A 17,278-nucleotide genomic window follows, 5' to 3' on the forward strand; every position below is an offset into this window, starting at 1 on the left:
GAACATGTTTTTTACCCCTTTGAAGGAGCAGGCATAGACATAAAAAAGTTTAGAATTGTTGTGAACAAGATGGAATCAAATGACCAAGTGTTTCCTCTGAATAAAATTTTACCTCATGTATTACTATCTCTTAAAGTATAGAATTGATGAAAGTTTGAATACTGGGTATTAAAAACATTAAAATGAATAGGGATTTGCTATTATTAGTTTGAGCTGTCGAACATATCCATGGAATTTTAAACAAAATATTAAATTGGATGTTTTGAAGCATTACAAGGGTAAAGTAATGGAGTACCTTCAGCTAACCTAGTGTTAATCACACGAAGAAAAAGATAAATTGTCATCGATGACCACTAGGGCCATGTTAATGAAAAATATGATTACTAATCCTAGAATGGTCACTCATTCCAGACAGATCAAAAGGAAGTAGCGAGGTGCAAGGTAGTCTATGTAGCAATATCCTAAGTGGTGGGGTGGCCTCAGAGTGACACATATGACTTCATAACTACTTCAGAGGAAGGTAACTGGAAATCATCCAGTGTTATTATCACATGAAATTATAATGGATACAAATGTAAAAGTGAATCCTGGCAACTGCTTATCCTACTAGAATTTATCATGTTCAGGAGTGGGAGAGTTAAGGTTTACATAGTTTTCATCACAAGAATACTTTTAAAGATTGGCAGATATAGAAAAGAAGACACAATTGATTAGAATAGGGATTTAAATATAAGTTAAATATTGAAAAAAGAGATTTTAGAAAATATCGAGCAGGATTCACGAAATTCAGAAAATATCAAGCAGATGAAGAGAGGAAAAATGGGCTGTCCAAGTTGAGATGGAAAGATATTGGGCATTATTGGAATGATACTAGTACAGAGTGACTCACTGCAGAAGCAAATAGAGATAGCACAGCTTAGGGAAGTACTAAAGAGAAAGGTATGGAAAAGAGTATCAAAGTAATCAGGGAGTCCATTTTGTGGGGATTTAGTTAGAAATCAGTTTACTAGCACCATCTCTCAGAAAGCACCTGATTTAGTGGCTCACAGGCCAAAATTTACTTGGTTAATTGTGATTATCTTATCACTATCCATTTACTGTGTAACTGTTAGCAGTATTTTTATTATATTTATATTGTATATATGTTGCAAACAAAAGAAGCAATTTACTGAGTTATAATAGGTTTCAAGGGAAAGTGCAGTGAATACCAGTTTTTTCAATTATGCTTCAATGCTAAACCATCACTTGGTGTTACATAATATCATACCTTCCAACTGACTAACAACATTGTAGTTTCAAAATATATGAGGAAAGTAAGTATTTATGTGGATGGATTTTCTCTAAATTTTTGCTATGCAATTATAGCCATTGATGATGATAAACCTATCCTGGTTGCTGCATTAGATCGTTTACTGTAGATTAAATGTTGTTTCAACCAAATGTAATGCTTGGCATTGAGGGTTTTTGGTAAATCATATATCAGCATACAAAATATGTAATGTGGTCATAAATTTCTTTACATAATGTTTTAGCCATGTATTGGACTAAGTTCAGTGATTTCTCATTGTTAGATAGACAGATTTGGGTAAAAATGCAATAATATTTATATCTGCATTCATGAATTTCACTTGTTTGGTATAACAACATGAATATACTATTTTATTACCCTGATTAGAGGATTGGAGGATAATCTAGACCCTAAGTCGTTTTATGCCTTTTCAGCCTGCAATAATCCAATTCTGGCCTGATAAATTGTGGAGAATTGAAGAAATTTCTTAATCCAGTAGTTTATCCGACATTAAAAGAAAATTTTTGATTGATTTTATTATAATTAAAGCTTAGATTTAAGATATTATTTGATTAATAATTATGAATATTAAGTTAATCATTTGTTAGAAGCTGAGAGCTTATTTATTTGGAGGACTTCCATATTGGAATTCAACAGTTTTTTTAATCACAAAATGCTGTTAATGTTTACTCTTGGCAGTGATATTTTGGTATTAAAAATAATTAAAATAGTGTCTGACTTAGCCCTTCCGAAGTCCTCAGAAGTCATTTAGTGATGGTATGCTTTAAATTATGCACAAAGTGTCCTGCATAATCATTGTGCACTGATTTCTCTTGCTGCTTGTGTGGTGATATAGTTATCATTAACTGACATAAGTAATTACATTTTTTTCCAGTTTGGGAATCAGTCCAATGGGATGTTCAACATTAATGTGCCTTCTTATGGAGCCGTGATATATTCAATAATTACCGGAGTTATTGTGCTTTGTTTTTTCCTTGGCCATTACTTCATAGAGGTTTGTTCTGAGATTACTGATATCCTTGATTGTTCTTATATGAAGAATTTTAATACATAGATAATGTTAAATTCTTTTGCTGCAATAGGGGAACAGAAGGGATGTGGTTTTGCTGGCGAAGATAAATTCATTGGAAAAAGAACTAACAGTTTCCAGCAAAGAGTGCCTTATCTTAAAGGAAAAGTTGAAACATTTTGAGCTTAAGGTAGATATATAGACATTATTGGTAGTAATATTTTATTGATATTATGATAACTTGAATTTAATGAAGTATCTTTCAGAATCAGTATTTTCTATTTATTGTTCTTTTATTTCAGTCATCGGATTTTGATGTTTCAGCTGAGGCTATTACCTCTCTTCAGAGTGAGCTTGAAAAAGTTCAGGTATTCAGTATAAATTGTAAAAATATTGCTTAATATGTAGAATGTAAATCTTAATGTAAAATTTCAGTTAAATTTCAGATTATTTAACATTATCATAAACAGTAGATATAGTTGTTATTTTGTATTAACAGAATTGAATAATGTTTTCCCATCCCAATATCCATATAATTTTTGTGTGTGTATGTTACTTGCCAGGTAGTATCTTATGTTATTTCAATGCTATCAGAATAATGTTTTCTTATTAGCCTTTAATTTAGTACAAGTCTTTTGATAGACGTTAGAGAATGTAATTTGACTACAAAAAATGAGTCGGTATTTTTCCCAGAATCTTTATTTTATATAGTGCATCTTAGTGTGCTGTAATCTTATTATCAGTTTTTTCATAAACGAAATCTTTTCCTTTGCCATTTCCTTCCTCTTGAAATAATGCCTACTTCCAAATTCTCCTCCCATGCTGTTCAACTCAGTCAGCCCTGTGATCCAAACTTCCTTGGTATAGGGATGCAAGGGCAATTTTAGTCACTTTCAGCTTGAAAATTATTTTCATTGGAGCCATCATACCAATGGATATAATTTATGGACTTTTCTAACGATTGAGTTTAAAAAAATCCCCATGTTTATCCGCTCCTCATTATTAGATTTAGAACAAAAACTTGGGTTCCAAGTTAGGAAACTGAAATTAGTTTAATCATTACTTTTAATATGATGTCTCTGATTGTAACTTTCATTTAGAATTGACTGTCATAGTCTGAGTAAATCTCTATATGTCTTTATTGCACAATTTGCTTCAATAAAGAATGAAAAATCTCAGCTGGAGAAGGAGTTGGAGGCAACCACAGAAGCAGGTCTTGAAATGGAGCATATGGTATCACAATTTCTCTCAAGTCAGCATGACTCAAAAAGCCTGATGGAGAGTATAGAGCAGCTACAGTTGCAGGCCAATAAACAGCAGGCTAAGATTTCATCCCTGGAAAATAGTCTTGTTGCTAAAACTCAGGAGGTTAGTGCACAGTGTGCATGATGATGAGCATTCTAAATTGTGGAAGTGGTTGCAACGTTAATTTTTTAAATAGCCATGTTTATGTTAATATTTGAAGTGCATGTTTTCTTAAATTATAATGATTAATTATAAGAAATGATTCTAGATAATATGATATGTTGATTTAATTGTCACATGAAAGAATTGACATTCTGTATTTTGGTATATTATTTTTGGACATAGAAGATAATGTAGTTGGTTAATTTATTTTCTGTATTTTTGATTTCATTGTAATTAGATGCTTTTTAGAGATATTGTTCGTATTATTTTGAACATTATTGTTTTGCTAGGTTATTTGAAATGGAATGCTTGCCATTATTGATAAAAATTCTCTTGCTCCTACACCTACGTAATTCCCTGCACCACAAGAACATGTGGTGAGGTGGTAGTTACTACATGTTGCTACTTGGTGTCCTTCGGCATTATTACTTATGCTTTCCCTATAGCTTTGTATGCCTTGTTGCATCTCGAATGCATTTGAAGTAGTATGTATGTATATGAAAACAATAACGTCATGAGCCAAATCAGGTGATGGCAAAAGGTCTATGATTATGGTTTATGTTCCAGTTGGTGACTTGGCCTATTCAGCACGTTGAAGTTTCTCGCGGCACACAAATTTATTATTTTGATGATGAAAAGGTCATATTCAATTAAGGGTCTCATGTTGATCCAATATAATTCATTACATTATGTTTATTTCACTAAATAATGCTGAAATCATAATGAATGTAAAATTTTGTCGCTGAAGCTTATTGATCTTGATGCTTATATAGGTGTGATATGTTTATTCAAATCTCTTGGCACTGTGATTGGTGGTGGTAAAGGTAAGGGAGAAAAATTCATAGTTTCTTAGTGGATCGATTTCAGAGCAGATGAAAATTTGGTAGTTTGGTGAAATTAGAGTATAGTCTAGATAGTTAGGTTTACTAACAAAACTGCAGAGATATGTTCAGGTAACTTATCTACCTTGGTGATTGCAGAAATTCCCAGTTGCCCATGATATGTCAACTATGGAAAATTTTCATCATAGCTAGAATTTTCATTTATTGCATAAGGAGTACAGATAGAAGCAAACAAGAACACATCATTTATGTTGAAATCATATTTTACTCAGTGTCTGTTCTCATGAAAGCCAATCACCAGCCAGCCTTAATTTTTGAAATCTAGAGGATCCTGCATTTCCCCATATCTATCCCAAATAGATGTCTGGCAATTTGTAGGTGTATGAACTGATATTTTTTTAAGTAAAATCTAATTATGTATTTTACTGCATTTATTTCCACTGGCACCATGGGACTAAGGGATTTGTTAAGCTTCATTGTATCTTAGATCACTTCAGCTCAATTAGTTAAAGAAATACAGGTGTTCATCTTAGATGAGTCCTTGGCTATTATGACTTTGTTTTCCAATTCATATAAAATGAAAACCCTCCCTTATGTCTTTCAGTGAATTTATAAGCTTTTTTTGCCATTTCCTTGGTCTCACATTCCTTTCTACATGTATATACTCATCTTATAAAAATGCTGGGAAATCAACATCAGGTTTACACACATGTAATAGCATCCCTTACATTCATTAGGTAAATCTTCATTCCATTTTTAGATTGTTTAAATTTGTATTCTACTTATATTCATCTTTAGTATTTTTCCCTAAAATTTATTTCCCATATTAGGTATTCCTCACCTAATGGGGGTGCAAGAAGCAGCATTAAGATGCATGTGTATACACCAGGGTGGCCATTTAGTCAGGAAAAATAGGAGAAAGTCTGGAATTACTCAATTTATCCAAAAATTAGGGTAAAAAGACAATACTTAAAAATGCAAATTGATTTGCCAATTAGGAATACATGTGTGATATTGGAATCAAGAATACTGGGCAAGTCATATCATGGTGGTACCTTAAAATGCAGACATAATGTGTTTTTGGTCCACAGTTTATGTACCCAAATTTCCATTTTACTAATGGGAAGCTAATATGTTTGCCTTACAATGAAAAAGTTGTCAACTGCAAAAAAACATCATGAGAGAAATTTTATTAAACAGTATCTTAACTTCTAATAAAAGTGTCCAGTTGTAGATTGAAGAAAGATGCGGTGAATGATTTGCCTTGAAACCTAAAAAAAAAACCTAAGAAAAAGTATTGTTTGTTTAATAATTACAAAAGATAAAACCGCGGATGTATTAAATGTTCATTGTAAATTAGATACATAGTATGTAACAACTGTCTTCATAATAGAGAAGGTTTAATCCTGAGTGTGCATACATTTATATGCCATAGTGCATGAATTAAACAAACTCATGGAGCGTGTTGTATGAATGAATATGGCAACAGCATCATTGGGAGTGTATGCCTCTGACCTAATTTCACTAAATTGTTGCTCTCAGTAATTTGTCGGTGATATCTTGCATTATTAAAGGTTCACATGTTCATAACCGGAGAGTAATTTCATATCTAGGGGCCAAAACAGAATATGAAAAAAGTTGATGAATGATGTGTGTAAGTCAAAGTACATTACAACAATGTACTTATGGTTGTGTTCAGTTTGTATTTTCTGTAGGCCATCGTATGTGTAGGCCTTCCAAAAGCTGATGCTACAGTCTGACTGACGTCAGTGACATGCAAAACAGATTATCTACAAAATAAAACTAATGATGATAATAATAATAATAAAAAAACAAGACCTGATGACATTATATCATAACAAAACTTAGGTTGTAAATAATAAATTTCTATGTGGAAAAGCCAAGTTGTTTATTTTTAATTTCAATCATATACAAAAATTATACTATTTTAAGAAACATGGTAAAAGGGTTGATAATATTGGGAAAAGTTTGGATAGGTTTATAGGAAATGATTTTACAGTAGAGTCATTTAAATTGACGAGACAATGGAGTATCATCGGAAAGGTTGATATTCCTGTCAATTAGCAGAAATCAATACTTCAATAAGTTTTACGGTTTTTAAAACATAAAACTACTTGAAAACACTATACTACAGACACTGGCAGAATCAAATTAGCAATTAGATTATTTAATTTTTAAGTAAAATAATTGTGATGCACCCCAATCATTTTTGCAAAATTTGGGTAAGCATGTTCAACAATGAGCTAAGGCCATGAGTCAAATTTTAGAGATAGGTATTTTGTTTTAAAAGTGGCTAAATATCAGAAAGATTTTGCTTGTCTTAATTTCTATATTAATGAAAAAGACATTATTATTCTTACTCTGTGTGATGAACTCATTGCTGTGTGAAAGTATTCAATGTTTTTTACCCCTCATTTAATAATTATATTGAAATTTTTACAGAATGAAAAATTAGCTCAAGAACTTGGTGTAACTGAAAGCAAGATACAAGAGTTGGAAGAAGACTTAAAGCAGGCAAGTATTTGTAAAACATATCACATTAGTTGTACTATTATAACAGTATGTTATCAGCTTAAATGTCTATGTTGAATATCTTCTGTAGAGTAGGAAAGAGCGGGATAATGCTATTTCATGTAAAGATTTAAAGATATTAATCTTTGTCTGAACTCTTTTAAGTTTTCTCATCTTGTGTAAATTTATTTCCTATTCAGGTGTCAGAAAACTTACTCCAGAGGGATGAGGAACATGTTAAACAATGTGCTGAGCTGAAAGAATTGAGTGAAAGCCAACATAATAAGTACCTTGAGGTTAGTAATTGTTTTAGAATTTTATTTTCATCAACCTCTTTTACGTGAACTGCGTTTTATCTGACCTTGAACTTAATGTTTCTGTCATTCTCATACATTGTCATTATCCTGTAAAAGCATAAATTAAATGTCTGTTCCTTGGAATGACTTGAAACATTACGGAGAACAAGAAAAAAAATAGTTGCATTGAACATTCATGTCATTGTCAAAAATAGTCAGTTGTTTAATGGGTTTGAAATCAAAAGTAAGGAAGCCATGAAAGGAGCAGTCCTGAGAGATCCATTTGTTTGAAATGATAAGGATCAAATCATTTCAGATTTGTGAATTTTTTGTATTTAGGCAAGTTAACAGCATAATAAACCTTATTGTTATCAGGAAGGTACGAGTCAGTAGGGCATGAAGTAAATGTTTGTTGTATCCATAAAACTACTGTGAAGGGTCTTGATCTTTTAGAGACTAAGCTCTGGTACACTTCTTAGCCTCAGCTAACACAAAACTAAACACCCTAGCAGCTTGCATTACAATAAACAGCTTTTCAGCTTTACTTGTCTCCTTTCATGTCATCCAAAGTAAGTAATATTTACCTCCCTCTACCATGTTTATTGAAATTTCTCCTCTTAATCTCATTCTTTCACATTGGATTACCTTTCTATAACTCCTGTGTTCACTTTTGTTTTCTTTGTATTTATCCCAACAATCTACATCCTACATGCCAAATGCTTCTTCATTAGTGTTCCATTCTTCCTTTTTTATTCGCTCCAGTTTTCTTCGGTCATTTTCACACTTCTCGCAAGTTTCCTATCTGTGATTATCCTCTTGCCTCAATAACTAATTTTCAGAACTGTGCAACACCATATCAAAATTTCCCCTAGTATTTTCTTTGTGTTTACTGTAATTTAAAGTGTTTCTCATAAATTCCTTACATTTAAATGGTTTTATGCCTTATGTAATTCTTTCAATTTATTTAATCCTTGATAATTTTGTCTGAAATACTTCCAAAAATAAGTGGTTTGTTTGATTCTACTTCCTCCAATTTATACCCTCCCACTTCAATGATGACCAAATAGGAGAACTCTTAGACTGTTAAAACTGATTACAACCAGATTCCAATGTACTGCATCATGTACAGGAAGAGATAGGGGAGGTTGTGATAGGAGGAGACCCAAGAAGGTAGGCCAGTTGTGAGATTTGCCACAGGAATGAGAAGCAAAGGAAGAAGGAAAGTCCCAAATATTTTATGCTGATCTTGTAATGTTTTCGGTAATAATTGCAATTTATTTTCTAACTAAAGTCTGTTCCTCTGTAAATCTAACCATTTTCATCAGTTTCCTGTCTATTTTAATTCCCGTCCCATTCTCCATGCCTCTGTCACCATTTCCTCTGTGTGTACATTAAAACTCTTAAGTGATGATAAATAGCCATTTCTCTCAGACCTATCACTGCCTATTCTGATTCTCCACTTATTACACTTGCCTGTGCAGTATAAATCAGTCATGTACAGATTTAAAATAAATTGCTCATCCCTCCAGCCAACTCCTACAATTGTGAAGGTCACACGCTTCAAGGTTTTCATAATGTGGATTGCTTTCTGCTGACAACAGTTTCAACTGCATCAACAGCTGCCATCTTCAGGTCATATTGACGGTGCAATTTTGGCCATCCATATTTAGGTGGGTGGAGGAGAACCACTGATGGGCTCTGTATGGGGTTTACCATTCATATAACAGTATGGCAAATTTAAATACCTTGAGTAGGGCCTCTCCATTTAATGTTTACTAGTTGAAATGGTTAGTGGGTACAAGTTATGAATGGTCTCCTGCAATCACTACATATGTTGTCGATGTCTGGGTTTTGTATTTCTTAGCCCTGGAAGTTAAATATTAGTCCTATTAACCCTGAATATTTAGGGACATTGAAGAAAAAACAATAAATTGTGAATTCTTCTCAGTAGAATTGTCAAATAATGACTATTGGAAAGTTCAGTGACAATTGTCATTGTCATTCTTTGCCAAATTTCCTCAATGATTTGTCCCTTTCATTGAAAATATCTTCTGACAAAACTTTATGGAGACTAAGAGATTTGTGGAGCATTGGTAAATTCAGAACAGGAGCAACACGACCAACTAATGTTTGTGTTTTGCTAAGAAAGTATCGAAATAAATGAAATCACATTTAGAAAATAATTATGGTGAATTCATAATTATTCTAACCCATACATTTTAATGTGAGTGTACAATTAGTTCTTTTTAAATTATAGGATGTTAAGAATAAAACAATTGAGGCTGAGATGGCCCTCACCAGGTGCAAATCTTTGGAAACCACCCTAACAGAGTTTAAGGAAATACTTGCTGTAAAGGAAAATGAAATTTGTGTCCTGCAAGAATGCCTCCAACAGCTGAAGATCTCCAATGGAGATGACCCTGATAAAGGTCAGTGAATACCATATAATCATTTTGTTGATTCTATGCAACTCTGGACTATTTATTCTACTTAACAGGTTTGCTAATTTTTCTTGCACATTGTGTGAGGAATGAGACCTAAATAACTGCATATCAGTGGAGATTTGATTTAAAAAAATGAGTCTCAATTTTAGTAATGTTGGATACTTTCCTAGCTACTCTATATTCCATGAAATTATGATTAGTAAAAATATGAAGATGAGTCTTGCCAATCATGGAATTCACCCCAAAGGGGTGAGTGTCATGCCAAATAGAGTAGGTTTCCCTAGACCTTCATAGTCAGCATTGAAGAAATCTTAATGCAGCTAAATTAACACTGGCTGAAAAGATGTCTCTGAAGAGGGCCGTAAGTGTTAATGTAGTATGTTAAGCATGTAGGTATGTTAGGATGATGTTGAAGACAGGGAAGTTAGGAAACATGAAGTAGGAAATTGAGAGAGGAAATATGGTCATGTTAGGCCTATGTAAGGTGAAACTCATAGATAGCTGAGATTATCATAGCTGTAGATATAGAGCAATTCTCAGTGGGAAGGTGGGACAGCATGGGTAGCAAAAGAGCAAATGAAAAAGACGGAAAAAGATAAAAAATATTGAGTAAGTTAATTGTAGACTATTATTTCTACTCAAAAAAGTAGTGGCGACAAACTTTGTTCTTGTTCAAATTGTAATGCTGACATGTAATCATAGGAAGGAAGAAGAGGACATCATACTGACCATCCCTGAGCTGTGAAATTATTATGGTTGACTACAGGCCGGCAAGTTGAAAATTAATTTGGAAATAATGTTTGAGATGGAGAAATGGTGCAAAATTCATTTAGTACACTGTGAAATTCAGGAACTCACATGCATTAATTGCATGTACTCCTGTAAACTAATAATTGAAAATTCATAAAAATCGAAATTTATTTATGACTTTTTAAGAAATGTGCCTTGTGGATGACATCAAAGCACAGTGTCTGTCAGTATGATATTTTTAACAACACACTGGCAATCATAGTTATTGTCACAATTCTGCTATCTCAGTGTATTGTATATTGAGGACCCCTAATCAATCACTCACACATGCATCTAATTTTGCACTCAGTCATCCTTTCACATTTATTCTTGCTGGAATGTCAGCTATGTGGTGGCATCCCCACCCTCAGTGTTGATGAAATGGAAGGTTGTGTTGCCATCCTTAAATGATGGATTAAAAATAAGAATGAGGGATTATCTAGATTGCCTTAGCATCGTCATCATGCTTTCCAATCTCCTGTTGAACAGCTACCCAAAAATGAAGTGGCTGTTGGTCTTTGAAGATGGTTTCTGCTAAAAGGAGTAGAAATTTACGTTTATGTTGTGGAAAATACCTTCACTTATAAAAAAAATTAGTTTACCCCTAAGTGAGTGTGGTTCTTGGGGCAGTATTGGAGGGTATCATGCTGAGTTTCCCAACTTGAGTCAGTCATTTGAACTCTTAAAACAGCCATGCTTTAGCCACCCAATCAAGGGTAAAAACCTTTGTTAATGGTGTTCTGTGGTTTTTCTCCTATCTTACAATTTTATCCTCCTAGTTGGCAACACTTTAATCTTGTTTTGTGCAAATTTTGTTTATGAAGTCATAATTTCTGTGTTTGTAAGTACCAAGCCTCTTGTCAGTTGAAGTACTTGGTATTCCCTTAACGAGCTATCTTCATTTTGCTGCAATTATTTTCTAAACTGGTTTTGTATTGTCAGTCCACCAAATATTAGTTTATTCTTTATATGAATTAACAAATTCTGTTCAATACTTTTGCAGCTGAGAATCAACTGAAAGACATTCTGAATTTTGGAAAACTCAAAGCAGATTTGACATCTGTTACAAAAGAAAGAGACAACTTAAAAGAAAAACTTCAAGGTGAAGAGGATGCAAGAAGGTTACTTGAAGGTACTGCTCTGCATGCTTGTTCTTTTACAGTTTGTAACCTTTTGTGTACATTTTATAAGCACAATGAAGTTACTCCAGGGATGTATTACATTTCAGGTTAAAGGAGTCTCTTTAAAAAGGATATATATATTAATTAATCAATGTTTCTCTCTTTGTGTGTTTTAGTCATGATTTGTATGTGGGGGGGGGGAATCTTGACAATGTTTGACAGACTCACTCTTTAATTTTGTCACCCCTTTTTGTTCTTCTAATCATTTTGAAATGAACGTCCACTATGTTTTATGGTGCTTGGATTATTTCAATAACAAATCCAAAAAAATACCAAACTCATAACTTGGCTATAAGTTAAATCCAGCATTGAGTCTTCATGTCTCCAGGGTCTACCAGATCAGGTTTTTCTGTAATTATGTGCTGCTTGAGTGATATTTCTTGGTAGTTTTTCACCAAATATGTAGATTTTCTTTACATGCCACTCCAACAATCTTTAATTAATATTTTGAGAGATTAATCACAAATACCCCCAGCATATTATAACATTATTCTGCTGAAGTTCAGTTTTCAGTTCATAAAAAAATGTATGTGTCCTCTTTTTCTAAGGAAAATTTTTCTGCTCTGTTTTTATGACTGGCTCCATCAAAGTTTGAAATAATCCATAGTCCATGTCATTTTTTCTATTCACAGAACCGTTGGGACCATGCAATAGGTCAAATAAATAATGAATAGTAGATGCTTCTAAGTGTATTGTTTGATAATTCTAGTTTAAAGTATATCATACCAAGTTTGATACGCCTTTTCTTTGCCTGTAAATTGTTAATTGCTGGGTAGGTTTTAGGTTCTGAGTTTTATAAATGATATTGTTTTTGTAGATCATGTTAAGGTCATTCGAGAAGAAGTGGAAAAGCTGAGGAAGTGTCATGAAGCAGCGGAACGTGAAAAAGTAGAAGCACAAACTCGGCTTGAGGTTCTTTCATCATATTTCAAAGAAAAAGAGACTCAGTTGCAGAAGTAAGTGTACTGATATCTATAATTTTTTTCCATGCAGATAACATATGAGTGAGAACCATATTATGCATAGCTCTAAGCACTTCTCTCACTGAAGTATCTGCTCCAGATCAGTTGCTCAAAACCTTTACACTAAACTCGTCTCATTTTTGTGTGGGTTTATTTTATTACTCACCCACATAATGGAAAACTAATTTGTTTCTTTAAGAATAAGACCCAAAATAAGTGGCCATGCACTTTCCTTCCTCTAAAGCATTTGGTAAACCTGTTATCAGGAGTATTTGGTGTCCATGCATAATAAAGGGTAGGGGTAAACAAGAATTTTTAAGTGTAGTAAATAAAGTTGTTTTGTATTATTACTTGTAAGTATGGTGTACACAATCTGGGAAATCCAAATTCTTCTGATAAAACTAGGAATTGTGTTATTTTCATGCAATTGATGTCTCTGCCAAATTTCTGCTGCTTTTTAATCCTGGTTACATTTCTAATTAACATTTTCTGTGCATAGTGCAGTTTCTACGACAGTTCTCATTAAAAGAAATGTAATTCTGTGGAGTAGTCAGTATAGTCAAATTCTCAGCTTGGGTCAAGGGGGTGGCACCCTTGTGGTCCTTTATTTGAAATTATGTTAATGATAAAATAGCCAACAAGATTCTATGTTTGTTAATGACATTCTCTGTGAGTTGTATTGGTAGCTTACTAATACAGTCTACTAGGGTAAGGTGAAAATTTCTCGGCCTGACACAGAGATGGCATTCCAATCCTCTCAAGCGGTTTTTTACTCGTAATGTTGCAGTAGATGTCTTTCATGTTTATCATTAAAATGGAAGAACTTGAATTAATTGTGGTCATAAAATTCTTTGTTTTGGATGGATTAACTAGGGAAATTCATCAGAAGTTGACAAAAGTCAACTTCTAGGGACTGCTCCTTCAATGTTAACCGTTAAAAAGTGGGCAGCTGAATTTAAACGTCGTCACACATCCCTCAAAGATGACCTATGGGAAGGAAAAACTGCAACTTCACCCGAAACCATCGAAAAGGTGCACAATATTGTGTTGGACAATAGGCAAGTGGAGGTGAGTAGGAGATAGCAAAAGCCATGGGAATATCGGAAGAAAGGGTGTGAAACATCTTGCACAAAGAATTAGGGATGCAAAAGCTCTGTGCAAAGTGGGTGCTGCATTTGCAAAGCATCAAAAGCAAATGCACAAATGATTTTTGCAGCAATGTATGGACTAATTCAAGAGGGAACTGACTGATTTTGTTCAGGAATTTATCACCATGGATGAGACATTAGTCCATCAGTACAGGCCAGAAATGAAACAGCAATCAAAGCTGCATGTGGAAGCCGGTGGTTTAGCGCCAAAGAAAGCAAAGTTGATCGCATCTGCTGGAAAGGTCATGGCCAGTGTGTTTTGGAATGAGAAATGGATCCTGTTAATTAATTACCTTGAAAAAGACGGGACAATTACAAGCAAATAGTACTCCAACCGTCTTGACCAGCTGGGTGCCAAAATTCACAAAAAAAAGTCCTGGCTCGAAGAAGAAAAAAATCATCTTTCACCAGGATAACCTGCTGTCACCTGCTCACAAAGGCACGTTGGCAATGGGAAATTATGGGATTAGGGGTACAAATTGCTTGGCCATCCCCCCTATTCTTCTGATTTAGCACCCTCATACCTCCATCTGTTCCCAACCTCAAGCAAATTTCTTTCTGGGCAGTGCAGTGCCTTGCATCCAATGAAGAAGTTGAGAGGGCTCTAGGTAGAAATTTTTACAGCTTTCCAGACTCTCACCTCTGGGAAGGAATACTGATGTTGGAGAAACTCTGGACCAAGTATGTTGAAGTCAAGGGAGATTATGTAAAAAATAACATCATTTTTTAACTGAAAATCGCAGTCTACCATTGTCAGGCCGAGAACTTTTCACCTTACCCTCGTAAATGCTGTAATATTTCTAATTGTGACATATTTAATTTCTTGCAAGACATTGTTTATTTCTTATAAAGTAACTTTGAATTTAGTTATTAACTTTCAAGATGAAAATGAATGTTATCTCTGGACAGAATGTACTAAGGGATGGCAAAGAGTTATTGCCTTCCCATATCATTGGTTTCCTGGTAGTAGTACAGAGTTATGTCATAGGCAGAGAAAGTTTTACAGTAGTAAATTCTCTGGGAAAGGGGCAAAAAAAAAGTTGTCTTTTCAAGTACAGTTTCTGAAATTTGAGGGTATAACTTGCCATGGATATGTGATTTGTCATCACCCATAGATGCACTTCAAGATTCCATTGTACTTCAATAATTTGTTGTTCACGTGTCACTCAGAAACTATTACAAAATATTCAACCCATTGAATTTAATGATAAAATACTGGAAGTATGTGTTGTGTGTAAATAAACAGTTATTATTACAAAAATCTTGAGAACACATAATGCATTCAAAATCAAAACATGATAAAGTTACCCACAAAAAGCAACTGAAATTAGGTAATTATGGTCTGGGTGTTATGCTGCCTGATAAATTTGGTTCCACAAAAATAAAAATTCAAAAGCTTGGATTCTTTGAACTGAATTGAAAAACTGAAAACTTAACTGGAAAAATAGTTTGCACACCATATTATTGGAGAAGACTTTTATTTACTTACTCTGTCCCCCTCATTGACATTCCTTGTGTATCTTCTAGAGAAATCAGTGGAAAAGTGTTTCAATGAAATTCTACTGACAACTATTTTGTTGATGTTGACAGATGGCAAGTCTGTTCTACTGTAGGTACTGTATCTGTGAAACAACATGGGGATTCATTTTCTTTATGCTAGACCTTTTCAGTCCTTCAATCCAAAAATCTGATGTTAACATTTGCTTTGATGTCTTCCATCAGTAGTTTTTTACATATGTGTATCCATTGCTACTATAAGCGTATATATTTGGTAGTTTGCCATTTCAAGTAGGTTTTGGATGGACATAGACCTAACCTCCAACAAATTTTAGCCTCTCCCAAAAGACAACCTGACCTTACACTAAACTATGCTCTTCCTTGATTCTGCATACATTGCAGTAAATTCATTCTCTCCAAAATGCATACCCTATTCCCTTGTAATGTTCTCCCTTCTATCACAGTCTTTAGGATTCCATCCCCAATTAAAATATTTTGCATCCTCCTTTCCTACTTCCATTGGATTTCTTCCAGCAATCCTCTCTCCCCCCCCCCCCCCCCCACCATGCCTTCATTTGTTTTTCTTTCTAGCCTTATAAGCATATAAGTTAAATTTAAAGAAAAAAACTTTTTTTTAGGGAACTTGGAAATAAAGAAGCATTATGGATACAAAAGCATACTGATGCATCAACAGTCATGCAGCGAATGAAGTCACTGGAGGAAGAAGTAGAAAATTACAAGTTAGTATTAATGTTTTTCTATTAATTCTGTATTTAAAACATTTTAATATATTGTTAATTTTTAAGCAATAGCATTGTCTCAAAACTGTTCTCAGTAATAATATTTTTGTGTGACCTTCTCAGAGATGTGGAGAATAACTCAAAACCTAATGTTTCTGAAACTGTTTTTGAGAGTTCAAAAGAAGCATCGGAAAACACAGCAACTCATCTTCTCAGAGAATGGTATTTCAATTTGTTTCTACCTGTAGATCGCTAGAGTTGCAGTGATATTCATTTTTTTAATATGTTTATGGATCTAAACACTGGTTGGCATCTGCTGATAAACCTTGAGCAAAAATCCTCATTTATGCCAAATATCATGTAAAAATATCATAATTTGAAGGGTAGTTCCCAGCTCTATTGTTCCCAGTAGTCCCCAGCTCTATAGTTCCTTGGAATTAACTGCAGTCAGAAGAAAATGTATTTGATTAGATGATAATTTCGTTTTGGACAAATAAAAGGTCATATTATCTAGAGTAATGCTCAAAAGAAATGTGGATGTTCCAGTGGATTGCATTGTCAACATAAGTCCTTTTGAATATGTGTGTGTGATAATGAAAGAGAAGCTAATTGTAGCTTAAAAGGCAGAATTAAGAGTGTGAGTGAATGGTCGAAGACACTCGATTGCAGGGAAAAGATAGTGTTTCAATACCTGCTCCAAAAACAACAGTGGAGCTAATTTTGTGGCTTAGGTCAGTGAACAGAAGTCCACTTGCTTGGTGATTCGTGCCTACACTTGGGCATTCAAGTTTGTATTGTTTTTACTAAATTTTTCTATCAGCGGTTGCTCCCTTCCCATAAATAATGAAAAATATTAATTAGAAACTTGACAGAAAAATTTTCCAAGGGTTTTATTGGGTAAACTAAAGTATAATTTCTATATGATTGCCCAAGTATGGAATGGAAGAAATATTTTTTGTTCACTTTTTTCAAACCCATGTATATATTTTTGTCCATTACATTATGAAGTTATGAGGACTTGCTGTAATTATTGGGTATCCTATGGAAATATGATATTTGACCAATGGTAAATAATGAGATCATCTGTTTTAATAACTAATTTTAAAGGAGTACAAATCAACT

At 33.8% G+C, this 17,278-nt stretch overlaps 1 protein-coding gene across 6 annotated transcripts in view; it reads left to right on the forward strand.

The window, feature by feature from the left end:
• Positions 1 to 17,278, forward strand: part of LOC139699985 (transport and Golgi organization protein 1-like) — a 39,558-nt gene that overhangs the window by 7,304 nt on the left and 14,976 nt on the right. For 4 of the 6 annotated variants that reach the window (XM_071598403.1, XM_071598398.1, XM_071598400.1 and 1 more), the window contains exons 5-15: positions 2,184 to 2,303; positions 2,392 to 2,508; positions 2,621 to 2,686; positions 3,483 to 3,686; positions 7,031 to 7,102; positions 7,300 to 7,395; positions 9,653 to 9,824; positions 11,632 to 11,760; positions 12,627 to 12,765; positions 16,055 to 16,156; positions 16,280 to 16,378. In XM_071598403.1, the coding sequence (XP_071454504.1) occupies positions 2,184 to 2,303; positions 2,392 to 2,508; positions 2,621 to 2,686; positions 3,483 to 3,686; positions 7,031 to 7,102; positions 7,300 to 7,395; positions 9,653 to 9,824; positions 11,632 to 11,760; positions 12,627 to 12,765; positions 16,055 to 16,156; positions 16,280 to 16,378 (1,316 nt within the window). The remainder of the gene's footprint in view (positions 1 to 2,183; positions 2,304 to 2,391; positions 2,509 to 2,620; positions 2,687 to 3,482; positions 3,687 to 7,030; positions 7,103 to 7,299; positions 7,396 to 9,652; positions 9,825 to 11,631; positions 11,761 to 12,626; positions 12,766 to 16,054; positions 16,157 to 16,279; positions 16,379 to 17,278) is intronic. The other 2 variants (XM_071598401.1, XM_071598402.1) reach the window with 2 other exon arrangements.

Source organism: Hetaerina americana, unplaced genomic scaffold (genome assembly GCF_022747635.1).
Source record: "Hetaerina americana unplaced genomic scaffold, ioHetAmer1.1.p SCAF_10, whole genome shotgun sequence".
NCBI classification, from domain to species: Eukaryota; Metazoa; Arthropoda; class Insecta; order Odonata; family Calopterygidae; genus Hetaerina; species Hetaerina americana.